General features: G+C 39.6%; 1 protein-coding gene across 1 annotated transcript in view; it reads left to right on the plus strand.

The window, feature by feature from the left end:
- Positions 1 to 22718, plus strand: part of LOC103505993 (ankyrin-3-like) — a 135804-nt gene that overhangs the window by 63019 nt on the left and 50067 nt on the right. The window contains exons 15-19 of the mRNA XM_026821173.1: positions 642 to 816; positions 19443 to 19689; positions 20888 to 21112; positions 21854 to 22014; positions 22373 to 22682. Coding sequence (XP_026676974.1) covers positions 642 to 816; positions 19443 to 19689; positions 20888 to 21112; positions 21854 to 22014; positions 22373 to 22682 — 1118 coding nt within the window. The remainder of the gene's footprint in view (positions 1 to 641; positions 817 to 19442; positions 19690 to 20887; positions 21113 to 21853; positions 22015 to 22372; positions 22683 to 22718) is intronic.

Below are 22718 nucleotides of genomic sequence, written 5' to 3' on the forward strand. Positions count from 1 at the left end.
TTTCTAGATACTTGGTCCGGAGCCTCTGTAAGTGGGAAAGGTTGCCTTTTTCCTAGGTCCGGAGCCTTCAGCGGACCTCTGTAAGTGGGAATTTGTAGGAAAGCATAGTAACCCTTACTGACTCCTCTTCCTCCAAACCGGTGTTTACATTTACCTCTATAAGTGGGAATAGAAAAACGGCAACCTCTCTAAGTGGGGAAAATTTTCAACTGGGAAAACTGGATAAGTGGGAAAAAATTGTCAGTCCCTTGGATTCCCACTTAGACAGGTTCGACCGTATAAGGATTAGAGAGTTGAAGAGTGTCATTTATTAGGACCGCAGGATAATAAGCATGTTTTAGGATCGACTGAGTAGTCCACTGAAAAGAGTGCAAAAGACAGTTTTTTTACTGTGACAAATGTGACGGAACTAAAGACTGTTCTATTCTTGTCCAATTTATTCTAAAGCAGTGATTCCCAAACTGAAGTCATGAAGGATTTCAAGACCCCCGGGAAGATCACATAAAATACAGTAAATGGGCCGCGGAACGTTCACAATTAAAAAAAAAAGAGGCCGCGTAGAAAGAAAAAAAAAGTTTGGGAACCGCTGATCTAAAGTATTCTGTAACTTTATTCTATTTCATTCTATTCTATTTCCCCAGGAAGGGCACACGGCGCTCAGCATTGCCCAGAAGCTAGGCTACATCAGCGTGGAAGAATCACTCAAAGGTGTCACTGAGACTTTGATCATAGCTAAGGGTGATGGTGAAAAGCACAAGGTGGTTGCTCCTGAGATAATGCAGGAAACTTTCATGTCGGACTCCGAAGACGAAAATGGTGAGTGGTAAACTTGGCTTTCGAATTTCACATCCTGTGTATTTTAAGTTCACATTCCACGCATTTTGAGGTCCTTTGTCAGGCTTCTTTCCATACCTATATCATTGTGTAAGTAATATTTAGAGGTCCCTGATTCAGGACTCCTTCAGTATCTATCTCATTGTCCTAGTCTTTTTCTTCTCCTAAATACTTGGGTCTTGGCCTGCGATAGAAGACTCGAAAAATCCCCACAGTCGAGTGTTTTGGCCTTTTTGTTCTGTGTATAATAAACGGTGTAGTGGAAATCGCCCACTAGAGTGCAGGACTACAGGACATGCTGCAGTTAAGTACAGTGAAAAATACTTAAAATAATCTCAATAACGAATGCTCTTACATCACCCTTTTCTCCCTCTCTGCCTCTTCCTCCCCCCTCTCTTTACCTCTCCTCCTCTACCTCTTCCTTCTCCCTTCCTCTTCTCCCTCTCCCCATTGATCATCTGCTCTTGGCAAATCTGCAGCTTGAAGCCACCTTATTAGTTAATTTAGGTTAAAACCTTAAAAATATCATACTGTTCAATCCGGGTTAAAGTTACCCTATTGTTTCGGCCAATTTCAAAATTTCTCTAAGATCATGAGACCAATGTCAGGTTACAACAATTGGCCTGAAGGCAAGGCAACGTTGCGCATTGTTAACATTTGGATGGGTGACCGACCACCTTTGCTTTGCTGGCGGCTTTTCCCCGTACCACTCAGGCTGAGTGAGGTTAATGTGAGGAGACGGGTAGTTTGTCGCCGAACGGAGTATAAAACCCCCACAATTGAAAATCTTGGTAGTTAATACAGTGACGTTAAATCCCTTGGGGGGAAGTAATAGGAAGTACAGTCGGATAAATCTCTGCTTTCTTCAAGTATTTTTAAATCCTGTCTTTTGCCAACTACTTTAGACTTCACGCGTGCTTTTTGTTTTGTCTCTGTATTTTAGTTTTGTGTTTTTTGTTTTTGTTCCGTTTGTTTGTTGTGTTTGTATCTTGGCCTTCCACACTACCACACAATATTTGGATGGGTGACCGACCACCTTTGCTTTGCTGGCGGCTTTTCCCCGTACCACTCAGGCTGAGTGAGGTAAATGTGAGGAGACGGGTAGTTTGTCGCCGAACGGAGGATAAAACCCCCACTATTGAAAATCTTGGTAGTTATACAGAGACGTTAAACCCCTTGGGGGGGGGAGTAATAATAGGAAGTACAGTCGGATAAATCTCTGCTTTCTTCACGTTTCTTTAAAACCCTGTCTTTTGCCAACTACTTTAGACTTCACGCGTGCTTTTCGTTTGTGTTTTGTCTCTGTATTTTAGTTTTGTGTTTTTTGTTTTTGTTCCGTTTGTTTGTTGTGTTTGTATCTTGGCCTCCCACACTACCACACACACAGAAGACGTTCTGTTCACGCTCAACGGGTTGGGTCTGCCTGCGCACGCCCAACACATTTACCTACCCTATTATCAAGGAGACTCGTTGCTCACCCGTAAGTGTTTTTTTTCGTCCTTCCCACTTTTTCCCCTAATAGAAGATTCGTAGAAACTTAACCCATCCTTTAGGGCTATCTAGCCCCTACAGTCCTACACCTAAGCCTCAGATTGGGCTTTAGAAAGTAAAAATCAAATAACTCTCTACCTACACTGAAATTAATTCCTTCAAATGTTCAAATTCTTCAATTAGTTAGTGGTGTTTGACCCCCGTGATCCTTGCGGCCATTTCCTCAAACCTCAAATAAGAGTAATAAAACAGTCTCTAATTCCTCAAAATAATAAGAGTAATAAAACAGTCTCTATAATTCCTCAAATAAGTGATAAATGAGCCTGAAAATTGCACCCACTTTTCAATTTGCACTACTTTACCCCCTTATAACTTTAATTTTAATTTGCACTCTCAACTTTCTGTTTCTCTCAAATTTATTTCTGCACTTTCAGCATCTCTCTGCATTTTCCCCATTTCATGATAAATTGCAACCGAAACTTTTAGTTGATTGCTTTCGATGCCTTTTCTGACACTCGCCTAACTTTTAAGTGCTTTGCTGTAGTTTAGATGGCTTCTATCATTGATAGAGGTGTCAGTTATGCCACTGCTAAATTCATTAGGGGATTCGAACTTTAATGTGAGTTAATTTAGTTTTGAATTTTACTGGGTTTTTAGAATTTGTTAACCTTTTTTATGTGTCTACAATGTACCTAATCATGTAGCTTTGTAAAGCTTGTGTATTTCATTCTCTTTTTCAAAGTTTGTTGACAAAAACTTGAGGGTTTATAATTTAAAAAGCACACTGTTGAGTGATGATATTTTTAGCATGCTGAAATAGCTCAGGAAAACTCTGAACCCACAGGAGAAAAACAAAAGTCAAATTAAGAATAAATGGGTAGATCTAGCCCCTACAGTCCCTACACCTAAGCCTCAGATTGGGCTTTAGAACGTAAAAATCAAATAAATCTCTACCTACACTGAAATTAATTCCTTCAAATGTTCTAATTCTTCAATTAGTTAGTGGTGTTTGACCCCCGTGATCCTTGCGGCCATTTCCGTCTAGCCCCTACAGTCCTACACCTAAGCCTCAGATTGGGCTTTAGAACGTAAAAATCAAATAAATCTCTATACCTACACTGAAATTAATTCCTTCAAATGTTCTAATTCTTCAATTAGTTAGTGGTGTTTGACCCCCGTGATCCTTGCGGCCATTTCCTCAAATAAGAGTAATAAAACAGTCTCTAATTCCTCAAATAAGAGTAATAAAACAGTCTCTACTCGTATAATTCTTCTAATAAGTGATAAATGAGCCTGAAAATTGCACTCACTTTTCAATTTGCACTACTTTACCCCCTTATAACTTTAATTTTAATTTGCACTCTCAACTTTCTGTTTTCTCTCAAATTTATTTCTGCACTTTCAGCATCTCTCTGCATTTTCCCCATTTCATGATAAATTGCGACCGAAACTTTTAGTTGATTGCTTTCGATGCGTTTTCTGACACTCGCCTAACTTTTAAGTGCTTTGCTGTAGTTTAGATGGCTTCTGTCATTGATAGAGGTGTCAGTTATGCCACTGCTAAATTCATTAGGGGATTCGAACTTTAGTGTGAGTCTGTGAGTTAATTTAGTTTTGAATATTGCTGGGTTTTTAGAATTTGTTAACCTTTTTTATGTGTCTAGAATCTAGCTAATCATGTAGCTTTGTAATTAGTTGATTGCTTTCGATGCCTTTTCTGACACTCGCCTAACTTTTAAGTGCTTTGCTGTAGTTTAGATGGCTTCTGTCATTGATAGAGGCGTCAGTTATGCCACTGCTAAATTCATTAGGGGATTCGAACTTTAATGTGAGTTAATTAATTTAGTTTTGAATATTGCTGGGTTTTTAGAATTTGTTAACCTTTTTTATGTGTCTAGAATCTAGCTAATCATGTAGCTTTGTAAAGCTTGTGTATTTCATTCTCTTTTTCAAAGTTTGTCGACAAAAACTTGAGGGTTTATAATTTAAAAAGCACACTGTTGAACGATGATATTTTTAGCATGCTGAAATAGCTCAGGAAAACTCTGAACCCACAGGAGAAAAACAAAAGTCAAATTAAGAATAAATGGGTAGGTATGAGGTAGGTATCAACCTCAACCTACTGTTTTTAATTAAATTTTAGACTCAATTTTAGTTTGCGTAGCAGAGTGGCAGTCTCAAAGGCTCACGACTTTTATGGGGCGAAAATTCCCCCCACAGGCGAGACAAATAAGTCATTCTCTTGCACATTTTCTCGTCTTTCTCTTGTTATGTAAGGTCAGGCTACTCTGTTATGGTGCATTTACACTCACTCGGCGTTCGCCGATCTTTAGCAAATGTGGGTGGAAACTGGAAACGCACCTTTAGCTGTTTTAAAAAATCTAACCTCTAAAAAAAATAAAAGAAAAAAAAAAGTCAGGCAGGTCAGGCAACTCTGTTAGCTGTTTGCCTGCGTTCCACTGTAATGACTGTAAATATTTTCGAGAATCGAACTAATCGAACCCTGAACGCTGGAATTTAATCCCATGGCTTAGATCTAATTACAAAAACACAATAGCTTTTCATTCGTGTCTTTTGTGGCGTAGCTCAACTTATGTCACGCTCTGTCCAAAGTCTCCCAGACCAATCGATAGGGATATCTCTATCAGACACACACATCTACGAGAGAATTTGATTATTTGATAAGGATAAGGAAAAAAAAATGCTCTTACATCACCCTTTTCTCCCACTCTGCCTCTTCCTCCCCCCTCTCTTTACCTCTTCCTCCCCCTCTCTTTACCTCTCCTCCTCTACCTCTTCCTTCTCCCTTCCTCTTCTCCCTCTCCCCATTGATCATCTGCTCTTGGCAAATCTATCAATTTCCTTTGGATCACCCTTTTCTCCCCCTCTACATCTTCTTTCTCTCCCCTCCTTCTTCCTATTGTTCATCACCACCTCTTGGCAACACTGTACTCCCATCTCTCCTCTCCACTTCCTTTGGATTACCCTTCTCCTCTCTTCCTATGTCACTCGGCGTTCGCCGATCTTTAGCAAATGTGGGTGGAAACTGGAAATGCACCTTTAGCTGTTTTAAAAAATCTAACCTCTAAAAAAAAAGTCAGGCAGGTCAGGCTACTCTGTTAGCTGTTTGTAAATATTTACACCTGCGTTCCACTGTAAATATTTTCGAGAATCGAACTAATCGAACCCTGAACGCTGGAATTCAATCCCATGGCTTAGGTCTAATTAGCAAAACACAATAGCTTTTCATTCGTGTCTTTTGTGGCGTAGCTCAACTTATGTCACGCTCTGTCCAAAGTCTCCCAGACCAATCGATAGGGTCTTAATAGACCTACGAGTATTTATATTGCTCGAATATAAATAAAGAGTCCCTTCAACCCAGCAGTAGGCTACTACCATTATTTTGGTCAAATTCTCAGACAATGTTGAGGATTTGTTGGACTTGGACTCAAGTCCAACTCACTCCCTAAAGGGGAAATATCGAGAAAGAAGAGAGGGGGAAGGAGGAGGAGGAGAGGTATAGAAAAGTAGGGGAAATATCGAGAGGAAAGAGAAGGGGAAGGAAGACGTAGGGGAAATAGTGGAATGAGCATTTTGTAGACAGCGTAGCCGGGAAGAAGGGGAATGCGAGACCCCCCTCCCCCCCAGTCCAAGTCAAGAGGACTTGAACCTACGGCCTCCTAATTTGACCACTACATCACCAAGGCAGGTATACTCCTTGAATAGGACTGAAAATCCTACATACTGGACTCCATACATATGGATTCGGTTAGAAAAATGAAAATCTAAATCCCCCATTTCAATGTAATGTACCTCTACAAAACTGAGAACTGACTAGAAGCAACCTGATTGGCTTTCCATCTTTCCAACTTTACATAATAATTATGTTTTCAAAGTCTGTCTGGAACTTCAACAAAATTTACAATACCTACCCTTTTCACTGCTATCTGATGCTTCGTTATCTGGGTTTCATAATCATTTTTATATTTTTACTTTTTTAATAAACCTTCATCACATCCGTCTATTTCTTCATTTTCCTCATTATTTTCCGCGCTTTCCGTTTCGTTAAGTTTTATTAGACCGTAGCGAGCATTATCGCTTTTAATTCGACACAAAACTTAATTAAACTTTGCTCGAGCTTTTTTTAATGGCTTCATAGTCGATTTTGTTTTCGCCATATTCAAATTTGTCCGCGGGAAGGTTTGCCTTGTCTTCTATTTTGTTGAAATTCATTTAACTTTGACTGTATTGTTGTTTTTGCCTGAGTGTTGAGTATTTTGTCCTTTTGGTCTGTATTGATTTTAATAGCAATCTTTTAGAAGTTTCTCTTCGTTGTTTTCTATTCCAACTTTGACCATTTTGTTGTGAACTTCTTCATTCATTGATTAATCTTTCTCGCATCGATTTTGTAAATCAAGTCTGCATTTCTTTTTTGATACCTACTCAGATTGGTTTCCCAAATTTCTCCCTTTCTTTTCCCTCCCATTTCCATTTTTTTGGTATTTTCATTTTCCATTTTCTCTAATTCCCTATTATATTTTGTTGTTTCTAATTAGTGCCCCAATTTAACGCTAGGCCGCGGACTCGGTTCTCGCCCGGGGCGGATTTTATCACCAGATAAGGTTCGTTCTCGGAACGGCTGGCTTTCTCCTATCCTGTCCTTCTTTCTTCGCGTTCGGGACGATAAGACCTTAGCGGTTACAATTATTATTCCTTCTATCAAATCTCTTTTGAAAAAGTGTGAAAATCTCGGAAAAATAGTCGATAAGCTCTGTTATTTCCCAAGCGCTGATATTCCGTATTCTTTTACATGATGAGTGTTGGAAGCGTGCCCAAGCTATTATATCATGGAGAAACAAATTACAGGAGATTCTCTGGCAGTGTAAAATGCTTTCCTTCGAATTTAATCAAACCATTTCTCTCTCTGGAACTGAAAATAACTCTCGACAATGCCATATACCCATTGAAATAACAAGTAACGCCTTTAGTGCTGTTTTTAGAGAGGGTTTACTCTTTTACTACATCTTTATGTTCGCCGTATAAAGTGTTTTATATTCTGTGTTTATATGTAGAACAATCCTAGCATTGTATTAGATGAAGTTGTTCCAAATGACATACCTATAGGTACCCATTGAAATAACACGTAACGCCTTTACTGCTGTTTTTAGAGAGGTTTTACTCTTTTACTACATCTTTATGTTCGCCGTAAGTAGGAGACTAGCAGCGGAATAAAGTGTTTTATATTCTGTGTTTATATGTAGAACAATCCTAGCATTGTATTAGATGAAGTTGTTCCAAATGACATACCTATAGGTATGAGCATTTCCTTCTGCATAGACTTAATGACCCAACGGTACCCTTATTTGGCCTCCAAAGGCCCAAAGAATCCGTAAATCTCATGAGAAAATTTCCTTTTTCATTTTTGCCAAAGTTTATCAAAATCAGACAGTTCGTTTAAGAGTTATTGTGAAACATACCCTTATTTGGCCTCCAAAGGCCCAAAGATCCGTAAATCTCATGAGAAAATTTCCTTTTTCATTTTTGCCAAAGTTTATCAAAATCAGACAGTTCGTTTAAGAGTTATTGTGAAACAAACTTACAAACGGGTAGACAAATTTATCGACAAACTTCAGTTTACCGTAATCCCAGGTACCCATTGAAATAACACGTAACGCCTTTACTGCTGTTTTTAGAGTGGGTTTACTCTTTTACTACATCTTTATGTTCGCCGTAAGTAGGAAACTAGCAGCGGAATAAAGTGTTTTACATATATTCTGTGTTTATATGTAGAACAATCCTAGCATTGTATTAGATGAAGTTGTTCCAAATGACATACCTCCTTAGGTATGAGCATTTCCTTCTGCATATACTTAATGACCCAACAGTACCCTTATTTGTCCTCCAAAGGCCCTAAGAAGCCGTAAATCTCATGAGAAAATTTCCTTTTTAACTTTTTGCCAAAGTTTATCAAAATCAGACAGTTCGTTTGAGTTATCGTGAAACAAACTTTCAAATAGGTAGACAAATTTATCGACAAACTTCAGTTTACCGTAATCCCAATATCATTTGGGGTCAGCATTTCCCTCTGCAGGCTAAAGGAAAAAAAATCGTCCAGGTTAAAACTTACAGCTCCCTTCTCTCGTTCAATTAAAGACTTCTCTCTTCTCCCAATATGACTCGTATTTCATGTGTCATATTTCTTAATATGTACCGAGCACTGTGTCCTACACAATCTACACATGTAGGACATGGAAATAGGATATAGGAAGTCATAAGGAGTCCTATCATAATTGTGAGTCTATTTTTACTCCACCTATAAGAATGTGTCATTCCTGCTTCTTTAATTGTTAGGTCAAGGCTGAGGATCTTCTTAATATTCCTCCAAAGGCCCAAAGATCCGTAAATCTCATGAGAAAATTTCCTTTTTCATTTTTGCCAAAGTTTATCAAAGTCAGACAGTTCGTTTAAGAGTTATTGTGAAACAAACTTACAAACGGGTAGACAAATTTATCGACAAACTTCAGTTTACCGTAATCCCAATATCATTTGGGGTCAGCATTTCCCTCTGCAGGCTAAAAGGAAAAAAAATCGTCCAGGTTAAAACTTACAGCTCCCTTCTCTCGTTCAATTAAAGACTTCTCTCTTCTCCCAGTATCACTCGTATTTCATGTGTCATATTTCTTAATATGTACCGAGCACTTCCTACACAATCTAACACATGTAGGACATGGAAATAGGATATAGGAAGTCATAAGGAGTCCTATCACAATTATTGTGAGTCTATTTTTACTCCACCTATAAGAATGTGTCATTCCTGCTTCTTTAATTGTTAGGTCAAGGCTGAGGATCTTCTTAATATTCGACTGTTATTGTTTTTCTGTACTTGATCAGTGATTCCGTAGTTCTTGCCAGTAGGTCTTGCGGTCCTTGAGCGTTGAATTCTTCTGGGAGATAAGTGACGAGATTGTTAGCGGATTTTAGAAGTTGACCTGTTCCGCGGTTTTTCACGTTTTTTAGTCGGTTTTTGATTCTCGGTCCTTTTGCCTTTTGGAATTTTCGATGACTTTGATGGTTTTTTTCCTAGTGTCTTTCGATATTTCGATATGGTTTTAAACTAATTTTAGTTGAGATTTCATGTTCAGTTTCGACAGTTGTATTTTTTTGGTCCGTGTGCAGTTTTAATCGGTCAAAATGAGTGGCCAGTCTCGTCACACTTTTTCTTTTGTCATCACTTACACTTTACGTAAGTGACTTGCTATATTCTCTTGTCATTTTGACCCCATATACAGATAGCTTACAGCTTTTCAGTACAAGTAGGAAAAGTGTATAAATATTTTTATGGCATCTATGGCGTGGCATACTTTGTAATCCTCAGTGGGAAATTTTGTACTTGTAGAAGAAAAAAATTCCATTGGTCGTCATTTTTTCTGCTCTATTACTTTGAAACATTACCCAAGTAAGTGCAACTGATCTATTCCTAAATAGAAAACTGAAACAAAAGCTGTATTTGAGTACCGAGATGTACCTGTAGCTACCCAGTCATGAAATTGTAATTGCTTCATATGAGGAGGCAGGGGTAATGAGAAGGAGGAGAAAGAAGAAATGGAGGACGAGGAAGAAGGAGGAGGAGATGGTGTTAGATGTTAGTGGAGGTGCAGGGATAACGAAGATAGGAAGGAGAAGGAGATGAAGAAGAAAGAGGAATAACGTAAAAAAGTAGTGGTTGGGTGGAAAATCTCCTTCAGAAGAACCCTGCCCCTTCAAAAAAAAAAAAAACTGGGTGGTAGAAATCTGAATAGCAAAGATAGAGGGAGGGAAGATAGAGAAGAAAGGAAGAGAGAGAGAGAAAATTTTGTTAATTATTAGGAAAAATAATATCACGTCAAGCAACAATTGGTAATATAGTAATTACAGTCCAAATCTGTAGGTGCCACCCTGTCTGTACCTATTTCATAACCCAAACATCTATCAAAGATCACATTTGTACAGCTGTTTTGCTACCTTAGTTGCGTCATTGTTGCTAATGTAGAAAATGTACCATTAAGGAACGTCAGTAAAACACGACAAACCCCATCAGTAGCTCAGAGCGAGAGTAATCGTACCTTTCTTAGAAAAAGAGGGTTTTTTTTTTCTTCTCTTAGTAAGACTGTCTTCTTATTTCTCATATTTCCAATCCGCCAATCACTAAATATGAAGATACAATTTAGACACTACATCTTTACATCTCTTGAGTACATTTACAACTAGCAGTTCTGACAATCTTACTAACATTCGAGAGTAATATGACAGTGTCAAAAAGTAAGCAATTTTCATCGTGTTGTTGTCGTAGTAGTGGATTCAGCTGTAGCCGAATGGTGATAGCAGAATAAAGAAAATTATATCTCTTTTACTTGCGATTTCAACAATATACTCGAATCTTCTTCTTCGCCTTTTCCCATGTTCAGATGGGGTCGGCGTTTGTCGTCGGCCTCTCAATCAGCTTTAGAGTGATCGCTTTGAGACCTATATCTTTTTTATTTGCGATTTCAACAATATACTTGAATCTTCTTCTTCCACTTCTTCGCCTTTTCCCATGTTCAGATGGGGTCGGCCTCTCAATCAGCTTTAGAGTGATCGCTTTGAGGCCAACTTATTTTGGTTAAACAAAATTTTCCGAGTGGGATGCCCTTCGCACTCAACCTTCGCTATTGATATGGCGTGAGGAAATTTGGCTAGTCTTCTCCCTGTTTATAGTCCCCTAGCTAGACGCTGATCTACTCTCTGTTTATAGTCCCTCAGCCAGACTCTACTCGAACAAGGCTAGTCTTCTCCCTGTTTATAGTCCCCTAGCTAGAAGCTGATCTACTCTCTGTTTATAGTCCCTCAGCCAGACTCTACTCGAACAATATACTCGAATATAATCCTAAAAAAAAGAAAGATAATAATGAAACACCCAATTATCTGATTCCAGGGGAGGACACGATGTTGAATGACCAGCCCTACCGGTATCTCACAGTGGATGAAATGAAGTGAATTGCTCTAGGACAAATATCGCCCTTTGTAATTTCTTGTCATAATGGACATTGAATGACTGTTACCAATCCAATAGTGATGCTAGAACCACCTAATTTGTCTCAATATTATGTAGGTGCTCTTAATGTAGGAATTATGTGATTTTGACTGGACCTGCCATCATAAAGGTGTGTCTACACATGGTCGACCGATGTCGACTGAATCGTATACTGCCTCGACAACATAGATTCACCTCATCAAGTTGGAAAATACCTAACCGAGGTTTTCAATTGTACGAGGTTGAGGTTCATAATCACCTTTGGAGAGAAATTAACCAATCAAAACTCGAAATCAGACTACAATTTCTAATTAAATTTAGTTCAAAGCTAAACTGTTACGTATTGAATCTTAATCCCTCTGACAAGTTGAAATCACATAATAAAATCCTCCACTGATTGAATTTAACTTTTCTTTCATATTTTCATGTAATCTCCTTTTCTCTCCGTATTCTATTCTGCAGACCAGTCATGATTGAAGTGCCGCACTTTGCCTCACTACGTGGTTCAGAACGGGAGATAGTCATCCTGAGTTGCATTTCACAAACTGAATAAAAAAATTACTATAAGGTCGGCCATTCACTATCCGGTAGACCTGACTGATCGCCTGTACTTGATCAGTGATTCCGTAGTTCTTGCCAGTAGGTCTTGCGGTCCTTGAGTGTTGAATTCTTCTGGGAGATAAGTGACGAGATTGTTAGCGGATTTTAGAAGTTGACCTGTTCCGCGGTTTTTCACGTTTTTTAGTCCGTTTTGATTCTCGGTCCTTTTGCCTTTTGGAATTTTCGATGACTTTGATGGTTTTTTCCTAGTGTCTTTCGATATGTGTTTCGAAATTTCGATATGGTTTTAAACTACTTTTAGTTGAGATTTCGTGTTCAGTTTCGACAGTTGTATTTTTTTGGTCCGTGTGCAGTTTTAATCGGTCAAAATGAGTGGCCAGTCTCCTCACACTTTTTCGTTTGTCATCACTTACACTTTACGTAAGTGACTAGCTATATATAGCTTACAGCTTTTCAGTACAAGTAGGAAAAGGGTATAAATATTTTTATGGCATCTATGGCGTGGCATACTTTGTAATCCTCAGTGGGAAAATTTGTACTCTTTTTCGCTCATATCATAAGGACCAGCACACTAACTGATTGGTGCCATCAGCTATACTTTGACATATATGACACTAAACAATAATATCACGTCAAGCAACAATTGGTAAATATAGTAATTACAGGCCAAATCTGTAGGTGCCACCCTGTCTGTACCTATTTCATAACCAAAACATCTATCAAAGATCACATTTGTACAGCTGTTTTGCTACCTTAGTTACGTCATTGTTGCTAATGTAGAAAATGTACCATTCAGGAACGTCAGGAAAAACACGACAAACCCCATCAGTAGCTCAGAGCGAGAGTAATATGACAGTGTCTAAAAGTAAGCAATTTTCATCGTGTTGTTGTCGTAGTAGTGGATTCGGCTGTAGCCGAATGGTGATGGCAGAATAAAGAAAATTGTATCTTTTTTATTTGCGATTTCAACAATATACTCCAATCTTCTTCTTCTTCTTCTTCTTCTTCTTCTTCTTCTTCTTCTTCTTCTTCTTCTTCTTCTTCTTCTTCTTCTTCTTTTAAACATTCGAAGTTCTCATTTATTTTGGGTATGAAACTTTATTTTCTTTTTAACTTCGTAAGAATTTAGATAGGTAACATTCACAGCATAGAAATGTATACATATTTTCATGCTACATATATTTAGGCACACGCTAAGCGTATGAATTTTATTTTTAGAATCTAAAATCCAAACAAATAGACGGATGTCAGATTGATGGATAATTTCCTACTCACCCACTTGTTTAGCTGAAAAAAACATGCACTTCGAAAACAGCACCTTAAGGACAATTTTCTAACACCCTCAAAGTTGAAAACTCCACTTCTGATAGGACCCATAACGGCACCTTGAGGAAACCCCCCCAATTAATCATGTAGGCTCTTTTTGGTTGATGAATTCATAGTAAATATGTATTTTAAAACGAACATGAATAAATACAAATATCACAAACTTGTGTTCTTACCGATTTATTATCTTAGTCAAATATGACGGTAAGAACTCAACCATGTCATAGGTCCGATTTCGGAACAAAGTTTGAGACAAGACCTCTAAAGTAGAAACACACTGCTCCCACGTCACGTGAGATCACGTGAGCTCATGGGGAGTCAGAAAGATGTGGTTCAAAGGTCTCCCATAATATACATAGTAGGTGATATCGTTCACGATAGCTACATTGCCCTCACGTCACGTGAGATCACGTGAGCTCATGGGGAGTCAGAAAGATGTGGTTCAAAGGTCCCCCATAATATACAATTATACATAGTAGGTGATTTCGTTCACGATAGCTACACTGGCCTCACGTCATGTGAGCTCACGTTTCCTCCAGGAAAGGTAAACAAATCATCTTTTAGGCGTTGTTATTTCCTAACCGCCCATATCTGACGTTTGACTTTTACCTGTATGTTAAACTTACTCTAACTTAGTAACTTCCCACGTTATTTACACCTACATCCTACATAGTAATATCCACAGACACATTTCCTTTATACATACATAGTTATTATCTTTACTGCACTGAACCTTTACTCCAGGGATAATGTACTGTAGGGACACCAATATTTTTACCACCTACCGAGGCATACATGCAATATGCAATTTTTTTCGTGCCATGTCGCGTTTTGCTCGCATTGAGGAAAATGTACACAAATGAAACAGGCAAGAACGCAAAGTACATCTAGTACATAGCACAGAATTATCAGCACTTCTTCCGTACGGATATATATCCGTATCTTGAACGAACGAAGTGAATTTCCAGACGTATCCTACGAAAAATTTGTACCAGTCTTAAGGTAGAAAGTAGAAACACACTACTCTTACGTCACGTGAGCTCACGTGGCGTGAGTTCAGTATGTTTCTACATTTAAAGTTTCACTGTTTCACACATCACAAGAGAACTCCTAAATAGAAAACCGAAACAAAAGCTGTATTGTACCTATACCTATAGCTACCTAGTCATGAAATTGTAATTGCTTCATACCGACTTCCTAATTACACCGACAGCTTTTTTACGTAAATTTTCAACTAACCACGTTATTTACACCTACATCCTACATAGTAATATCCACAGACACATTTCCTGTATACATACAAAGTTATTATCTTTACTGCACTGAACCTTTACTCTAGGGATAATGTACTGTAGGGACACCAATATTTTTACCACCTACCGAGGCATACAGTATACATACATAGTTATTATCTTTACTGCACTGAACCTTTACTCTAGGGATAATGTACTGTAGGGACACCAATATTTTTACCACCTACCGAGGCATACATGCAATATGCAATTCTTTTCGTGCCATGTCGCGTTTTGCTCGCATTGAGGAAAATGTACACAAATGAAACAGGCAAGAACGCAAAGTACATCTAGTACATAGCACAGAATTATCAGCACTTCTTCCGTACGGATATATCCGTATCTTGAACGAACGAAGTGGATTTCCAGACGTATCCTACGAAAAATTTGTACCAGTCTTAAGGTAGAAAGTAGAAACACACTACTCTTACGTAGGCTTGCCAAACGTCCCGAATTGGCCGGGACAGTCCCGAATTTCAGGGGGTGCCCCGGCGTCCCGTTCAGTTTTTCATTTTGGGGCGTACATCTAGTACATAGCACGGAACGTACATCTAGTACATAGCACGGAATTTGGGTGTTAACTATCTGTGTTAGTACATCTAGTAAGTACATCTAGTACATAGTACATCTAGTACATACATAACGCAAAGTACATCTAGTACATAGCACGGAATTATCAGCACTTCTTCCGTACGGATATATCCGTATCTTGAACGAACGAAGTGAATTTCCAGTAGTATCCTACGAAAAATTTGTACCAGTCTGAAGGTAGAAAGTAGAAACACACTAATGGGAAAAATATTATTAATAAAAGGTCGATTCCTACGAAAAAGTTGTGAAAAATCCGAATCTGACGTCAAAACTCCGGAAAAGTAACTTTAAAAGGTCGAAAATTCAATTGTTAATTGCCATTCTAATGAAAAAGTTCAAAGAGTTGTGACGTCAGATTTCACGTCAAAATGCGCAGAAACGCTTGCGCACAAACAAACCAGGTGACACTGGGAAGTAATTTGGAAAAGTATACACATTTAGGTGATAATGCATTAGTGCGAGAGGGCGTGTATGGTGTTATAAGAGAGGGTAGAAAGGGAGGCAGGGGTAATGAGAAGGAGGAGAAAGAAGAAATGGAGGACGAGGAAGAAGGAGGAGGAGATGGTGTTAGATGTTAGTGGAGGTGCAGGGATAACGAAGATAGGATGGAGAAGGAGATGAAGAAGAAGGAAAAGAAGGAGGAATAACGTAAAAAAATAGTGGTTGGGTGGAAAATCTCCTTCAGAAGAACCCTGCCCCTTCAAAAAAAAAAAAAAAAAACTGCAGGTACTCTCGGCCCCGCCCACTGCAGATCATGATTCCATCTCGCCCCTGCACACCTCGTACACACTGAACCTGACCAATGTGGCCGCCCCTGATAACGTCGACCTGGGCAAGGCACCCCCCAGCTTTGGGTGAGTCCACACCTTGCAAGTTTCTGCAATAGTGTTGAAACTTTTTAACTTTAACCTTTTAGATCTTAACGTTTTCTTTGAGCCAAATTTTAAACCTTTAAAGGTGTGTCCAGTCGACAGGCCGTCGATCGAGGAGGTGAAACTATGCTATCGAGGCAGTGTGAACGTGTCAGTCGACATCGATCGATGGCCGGTCAACTATGTATGGAGACACACCTTAAATGTCTTCTTTGAGCCAAATTTGAAACCTTTTAGAAAGGAATTTTATCTGTAATGACCATCCTAGGTGCGTAAATGCTTGTCACAAGTTCTCAATGAATTTTATTGACTTGGGGCAAGTCATGAAATTTAACAAAATTAAAATTTCGTTGTGTGGGTTTCCAGTCGATATTGATCAGTTTCATTTTTTACTTTCCTTATCCTATAGGAAGGAAAATAATGTAATCGGGTCAAATTTTCGATGATCAGTTTTTAGTGCCAAAACAAAAACACGTTTTGAGGTCCCTAGAGCCTAAATCCAAAGTTTCAGCCAAAGCCAGCCGTTCCGAGAACGAACATTATCCCATCAGGATAAAATCCGCCCCGGGCGGGAATCGAACCCGCGGCCTAGCGCTTACACAGATCGCCAAAACCTCCCACAGTGCCCCGGGTGAAGCTGTGAGATGGCCCCCTTACTAGAATTAACTTATTAACCCCAGGGCCCCCGGGTGAGACGGCCCTGCCACCTGAACTAGATATCAAAAGCTTTTTTCCTCCATTGTTGCTCATAAAATTCAGATTGCCAAAACCTCCCATACTGCCCCGGGTGAAGCTGTGAGACGGCCCCCTTACTAGAATTAACCCCAGGGCCCCCGGGTGAGACGGCCCTGCCACCTGAACTAGATATCAAAAGCTTTTTTCCTCCATTGTTGCTCATAAAATTCTACTAATGTAATCACTCTGCAGTGCGTGTTACAGGCGAATGGAATTTATCGACTTTTGCTGACTGTGTTAAGTTTGTTGACCTGAAATCTGAATATAACTTCTCGACTTTTGATATTCGAAAGCCTAGTTCGTTGGAGGGTAGGGCGCCTGCCTTGTAATCTCTAGGTCGTGGGTTCCATTTCCGCCCCATTCGAACAGAAGTCCTTAACTTCGTTCTCGGAACGGCTAGCTTTCTCCTATCCTCTCTTTTCGATTTCGGAACAAAGTTTGAGACAAGACCTTTAAGGTAGAAACACACTGCTCCCACGTCACTTGACATCACCTGAGCTCATGGGGAGTCAGAAAGATGTGGTTCAAAGGTCTCCCATAATATACATAGTAGGTGATTTCGTTCACGATAGCTACACTGCCCTCACGTCACGTGAGCTCACGTTTCCTCCGGAAAAGTTAAACAAATCATCTTTTAGGCGTTGTTATTTCCTAACCGCCCATATCTGACGTTTGACTTTTACCTGTTTGTTAAACTTACTCTAACTTAGTAACTTCCCACGTTATTTACACCTAGATCCTACATATTAATATCCACAGACACATTTCCTGTATACATACATAGCTATTATCTTTACTGCACTGAACCTTTACTCTAGGGATAATGTACTGTAGGGACACCAATATTTTTACCACCTACCGAGGCATACATGCAATATGCAATTCTTTTCGTGCCATGTCGCGTTTTGCTCGCATTGAGGAAAATGTACACAAATGAAACAGGCAAGGTACATCTAGTACATAGCACGGAACGTACATCTAGTACATAGCACGGAATTTGGGTGTTAACTATCTGTGTTAGTACATCTAGTAAGTACATCTAGTACATAGTACATCTAGTACATACATAACGCAAAGTACATCTAGTACATAGCACGGAATTATCAGCACTTCTTCCGTACGGATATATCCGTATCTTGAACGAACGAAGTGGATTTCCAGACGTATCCTACGAAAAATTTGTACCAGTCTTAAGGTAGAAAGTAGAAACACACTACTCTTACGTAGGCTTGCCAAACGTCCCGAATTGGCCGGGACAGTCCCGAATTTCAGGGGGTGCCCCGGCGTCCCGTTCAGTTTTTCATTTTGGGGCGTTTTGTCCCGAATTTCCGTTTTTGTCCCAGAAAAAATTCGGGACGCGTTTTTTAACTTTAAAATTAGGTACCTCTATAAATCAGAATTTGTTCTTAACTTGTTTAAATTTGTCATGCTATCATCAGTTTGCTCTTCCACTTTGCTAAACCTTTAGAAACGAGAAAATGTTGTATTAAACCGCCTTAAACGAAAAAAATGAGCTGGTCCCTTGGATTCTCGTTATCACCTATCGTACCTATGTACATATCGTACCTATGTGATTTCGCGACTATGTTCGCGGATTTGGCGATTATGTTCGCGGACTTGGCGATTATATTCGCGGATTTGCCGATTATGTTCGCGGATTTCGCGATTATGTTCCCGGATTTCGCGATTTTGTTCGCGGATTTGGCGATTATGCTCGCGGATTTGGCGATTATGGAGCAGGTCCATCAGTTATTCCAATTCTAAATGTGTAGTTTTGTCATCTCCACCAATAATAATATGGAGCAGGTCCATCAGTTATTCCAATTCTAAATGTGTAGTTTTGTCATCTCCACCAATAATAATATGGAGCAGGTCCATCAGTTATTCCAATTCTAAATGTGTAGTTTTGTCATCTCCACCAATAATAATATGGAGCAGGTCCATCAGTTATTCCAATTCTAAATTTGTAGTTTTGACATCTCCACTAATATTCAGTTTCAATAAAATTTCCACCAATTTTGTATGTTCAGTGTAGACATCTTACCAGGTATTTTGTCACCTCCACCATCAATATGTTAATGTCATGTTTGTAGATTGGTTTACCATCTTCACCAATTTTCGACTGGGCCAATTTCTCATAGAATCCATCATTTGATGCATGAACAGAATTACATAATAATTACAGATATAGCTTCTAATCAAAAGTTATGAAAAAGTAGAAACCCTGACAAGCGAACGGCTGTAAAAGGCCACATAAGTAATAAACTAATAGTCAATGTGTATTTTATACTCTCGGTCCTTTACCCATCAGGGTTGGTCAATAGGGGGTTTCATCCGGTCCTATCACAGGGGGTTATGTCCCGGGCCTGGGTTCTTCCAGGGTAGCCAGAACCAGGAACCCACAGTTCCCCACCGCGCCCCTGAAAAAAAGTAGACAAGACAAGGTGATACCTAAGAAAAATGAGGTATCTAGTATCCTTATTGGTAAAAAATTTGTTGTGAGGGGGGCCCCCTATGATGACAGACCCATCATACGCTTGGCTATTCCTAGCCACCTACTCATCTTCTTGCGTTAAAGTTTTTGAAATGGACTTTTGTCCCCCCAGATTGCCAACTCGAACAATATATACTCGAATATAATCCTAAAAAAAAAAGAAGATATTAATGAAACACCCAATTATCTGATTCCAGGGGAGGACACGATGTTGAATGACCAGCCCTACCGGTATCTCACAGTGGATGAAATGAAGTCCCTTGGTGATGACTCCCTCCCTATTGATGTCACCAGGGACGAACGTACAGAGGCCCAGGTACTCTCGGCCCCGCCCACTGCAGATCATGATTCCATCTCGCCCCTGCACACCTCGTACACACTGAACCTGACCAATGTGGCCGCCCCTGATAACGTCGACCTGGGCAAGGCACCTCCCAGCTTTAGGCATAATTGGAGGGGTCAATTTAAGAAGACCTCAAGTAGTTAAGTGTACTTCTTTGAACAAAAAAATGGACTTTACGACGGTCTTATTGCACCGAAAGTGACTAATCAAAATCATCCCAACACTTTTCAGTCTAAATTACAAAAAGATTTGCCCCATTGAATATAACTCAACTTTAAATATAACTCAACTTTGCCATTCAATATAACTCCAGCTTTCCAGTGATATGCATAACTCAATTTCACCAAAAATGGATTTTAGGACTTCTTGACCCCTCCAAATGAGGAAGATAAAAGAGACTTATTTCTTTCTGAACACACGCCACTGGTTGCACAACGCCGTCGTATCATTGGAAATCGCATTTCGGTCTGAATGATGAATGAATGTGACAAAAGTATTATTCGAGTACTTAATTGTTATGGTTCATTTATTGCTGATAGCAAAATTTCTCCCCCGAAAGTTCACCCAAGAGGCATTGTACATACACAGCTTTTTAATGTTGATCAAATTTCATTACCTTCATATTGATTTCAAAGATAATATTTGTTAAATCTCTAATGTCATATGGTGTATTCACCTACTGATTCCAAATTCCAACTTTTTTTTAATAATCCGCAGATTTTCTTTGAGATAGGTATCAATATTAATCACGGGCTTTTTTTTAAACATTCGAAGTTCTCATTTATTTTGGGTATGAAACTTTATTTTCACTCTAACTTCGTAAGAATTTAGATAGGTAACATTCACAGCATAGAAATGTATACATATTTGCATGCTACATATTTAGGTACACGCTAAGCGTATGAATTTTATTTTTAGAATCTAAAATCCAAACAAATAGACGGATGTCAGATTGATGGATAATTTCCTACTCACCCACTTGTTTAGCTGAAAAAAACATGCACTCCGAAAACAGCACCTTAAGGACAATTTTCTAACACCCTCAAAGTTGAAAACTCCATTTCTGATCGGACCCATAACGGCACCTTGAGGAAACCCCCCCAATTAATTACGTAGGCTCTTTTTGGTTGATGAATTCATAGTAAATATGTATTTTAAAACGAACATAAATAAATTTAATACAAATATCACAAACTTGTGTTCTTACCGACTTACTTAGTCAAATATGACGGTAAGAACTCAACCATGTCATAGGTCTTTTCAACGTCTAACATCGAACTTCTTCCCCCTCCCTTTCAGCTTCCTGGTAAGTTTCTTAGTGGATGCGCGCGGAGGTGCTATGCGCGGTTGCCGTCACAGTGGCGTAAGACTCATCGTGCCACCCCGGCGCGCAGCTGCGCCTACGCGGGTCACGTGCCGATATTTGCGCAAGGACAAGTTGGCTCACCCTCCGCCCCTGATGGAAGGTGAAGCTCTGGCCAGTCGCATTCTCGAGCTCGGACCCGTAGGTGCTAAGTTCCTGGGGTAAGTTGATCAGTTGTTTGAATTTTCTCGGTTAAGTTGACAACTGTGTTTCTAAAGTAAGCTGATCGATTGTTGTTAAGTTTCTTAGGGTAATCTCCTTTTATTTAGGGTTTCTGGAAAAAGTTGACTTGTTTCTATGGGCCTTCGGCTCCAAGTTTTTGGGGATTATTCAAGTCCCTGGATAGCCATGAAATCACCGTTTATTTCTTAGGTTTACCTTTTACATTCATCTGTGTTATGCTGGGGTTTGTCAACTCGGGATTGAGATGAGGATTTCCCTATAATTAATAGCTTAATACCCAGGTCAACCTCGGATTGAACTCAATCTTGAGACAATCCACGGTAATAAAACTCGACCTTATTTTCTTCGTAAAAGTTGGGCCTTCGGCTCCAAGTTTTTGGGGATTATTCAAGTCCTTGAATGGCCATGAAATCACCGTTTATTTCTTAGGTTTACCTTTTACAATCATCTGTGTTATGCTGGGGTTTGTCAACTCGGGATTGAGATGAAAGATGAGGATTTCCCTATACTTAATACCCAGGTCAACCTCGGATTGAACTCAATCTTGAGACAATCCACGGTAATAAAACTCGACCTTATTTTCTTCTCTTTTAATCAATCTATTCTATTCTAATACTTTCGTCTCTCCCTATTCTAATACTTTCTATTCCCCAAGGTATTAGCCTTCGTCTGCCCGTATTCTAATCCGTATTCTATTCTCTCCGTATTCTATTCTGCAGACCAGTCATGATTGAAGTGCCGCACTTTGCCTCACTACGTGGTTCAGAACGGGAGATAGTCATCCTGAGATCTGACAATGGTGAAGCTTGGCGTGAACACACGGTAGAGGCTAGTGATGATGTTGTGCAGGAGATACTCAGCCACTCCTTTGAGAAAGAAGGTGAGTGGAGAAGACATGGTTCTGCTTCTTTATGTATGCTGCTCGAATAGAGAAACTTCGCCTTTTGTCAGGCAATGAAAAGGGACACTTTCCAGCAGCGTAGAATTTATTTCGTTTCGTCCTTATTGGAACTAATAGTTTTTTTTCTTTCGTGGATTTTCAATCAATCATCCAATCAATAAGCTAGGTAGACTTGTAGATATCTTTATTTATACGAAAAATGAGATAGGCGACAATTTGTTCCTCGGTTGTCACTTGAGGGTTGTTTAAAAATACGGGCTTTATATTCTAGCTATTTCGGCTATTGATAAGAACCATAAACAAGATTGATTTGACCTCCCTTCCGTTCTGTTCACAGACATGCCACCCCCAGTTGAGGCAGATCCTTCCCGTCTGACTCGCATCCTCACCATGGATTTCCCCCACTACTTCGCCGTAGTGTCCCGCGTCAAGCAAGAAGTCCACGCCATAGGACCGGAGGGTGGTATGGTGTCCTCGAGCGTCGTGCCGCAAGTCCAAGCCGTGTTCCCCCAGGGCGCCCTGACCAAGAAAATCAAAGTCGGCCTCCAGGTAAATCTCTTTAAGCCGCGGAAAAACGTCCCGCCGGCGGCTCTGAAAAAGATCACCGTCAATCACATTCCCAAGAAAAAGCGGTTCTCGCTCGTCTGGTAAATGCCGTCCCTCTGAAGCGGTGAAAAATCTGG

This window comes from Diaphorina citri, unplaced genomic scaffold (assembly GCF_000475195.1).
Source record: "Diaphorina citri unplaced genomic scaffold, Diaci psyllid genome assembly version 1.1 scaffold207, whole genome shotgun sequence".
In the NCBI taxonomy this organism is placed as follows: Eukaryota; Metazoa; Arthropoda; class Insecta; order Hemiptera; family Psyllidae; genus Diaphorina; species Diaphorina citri.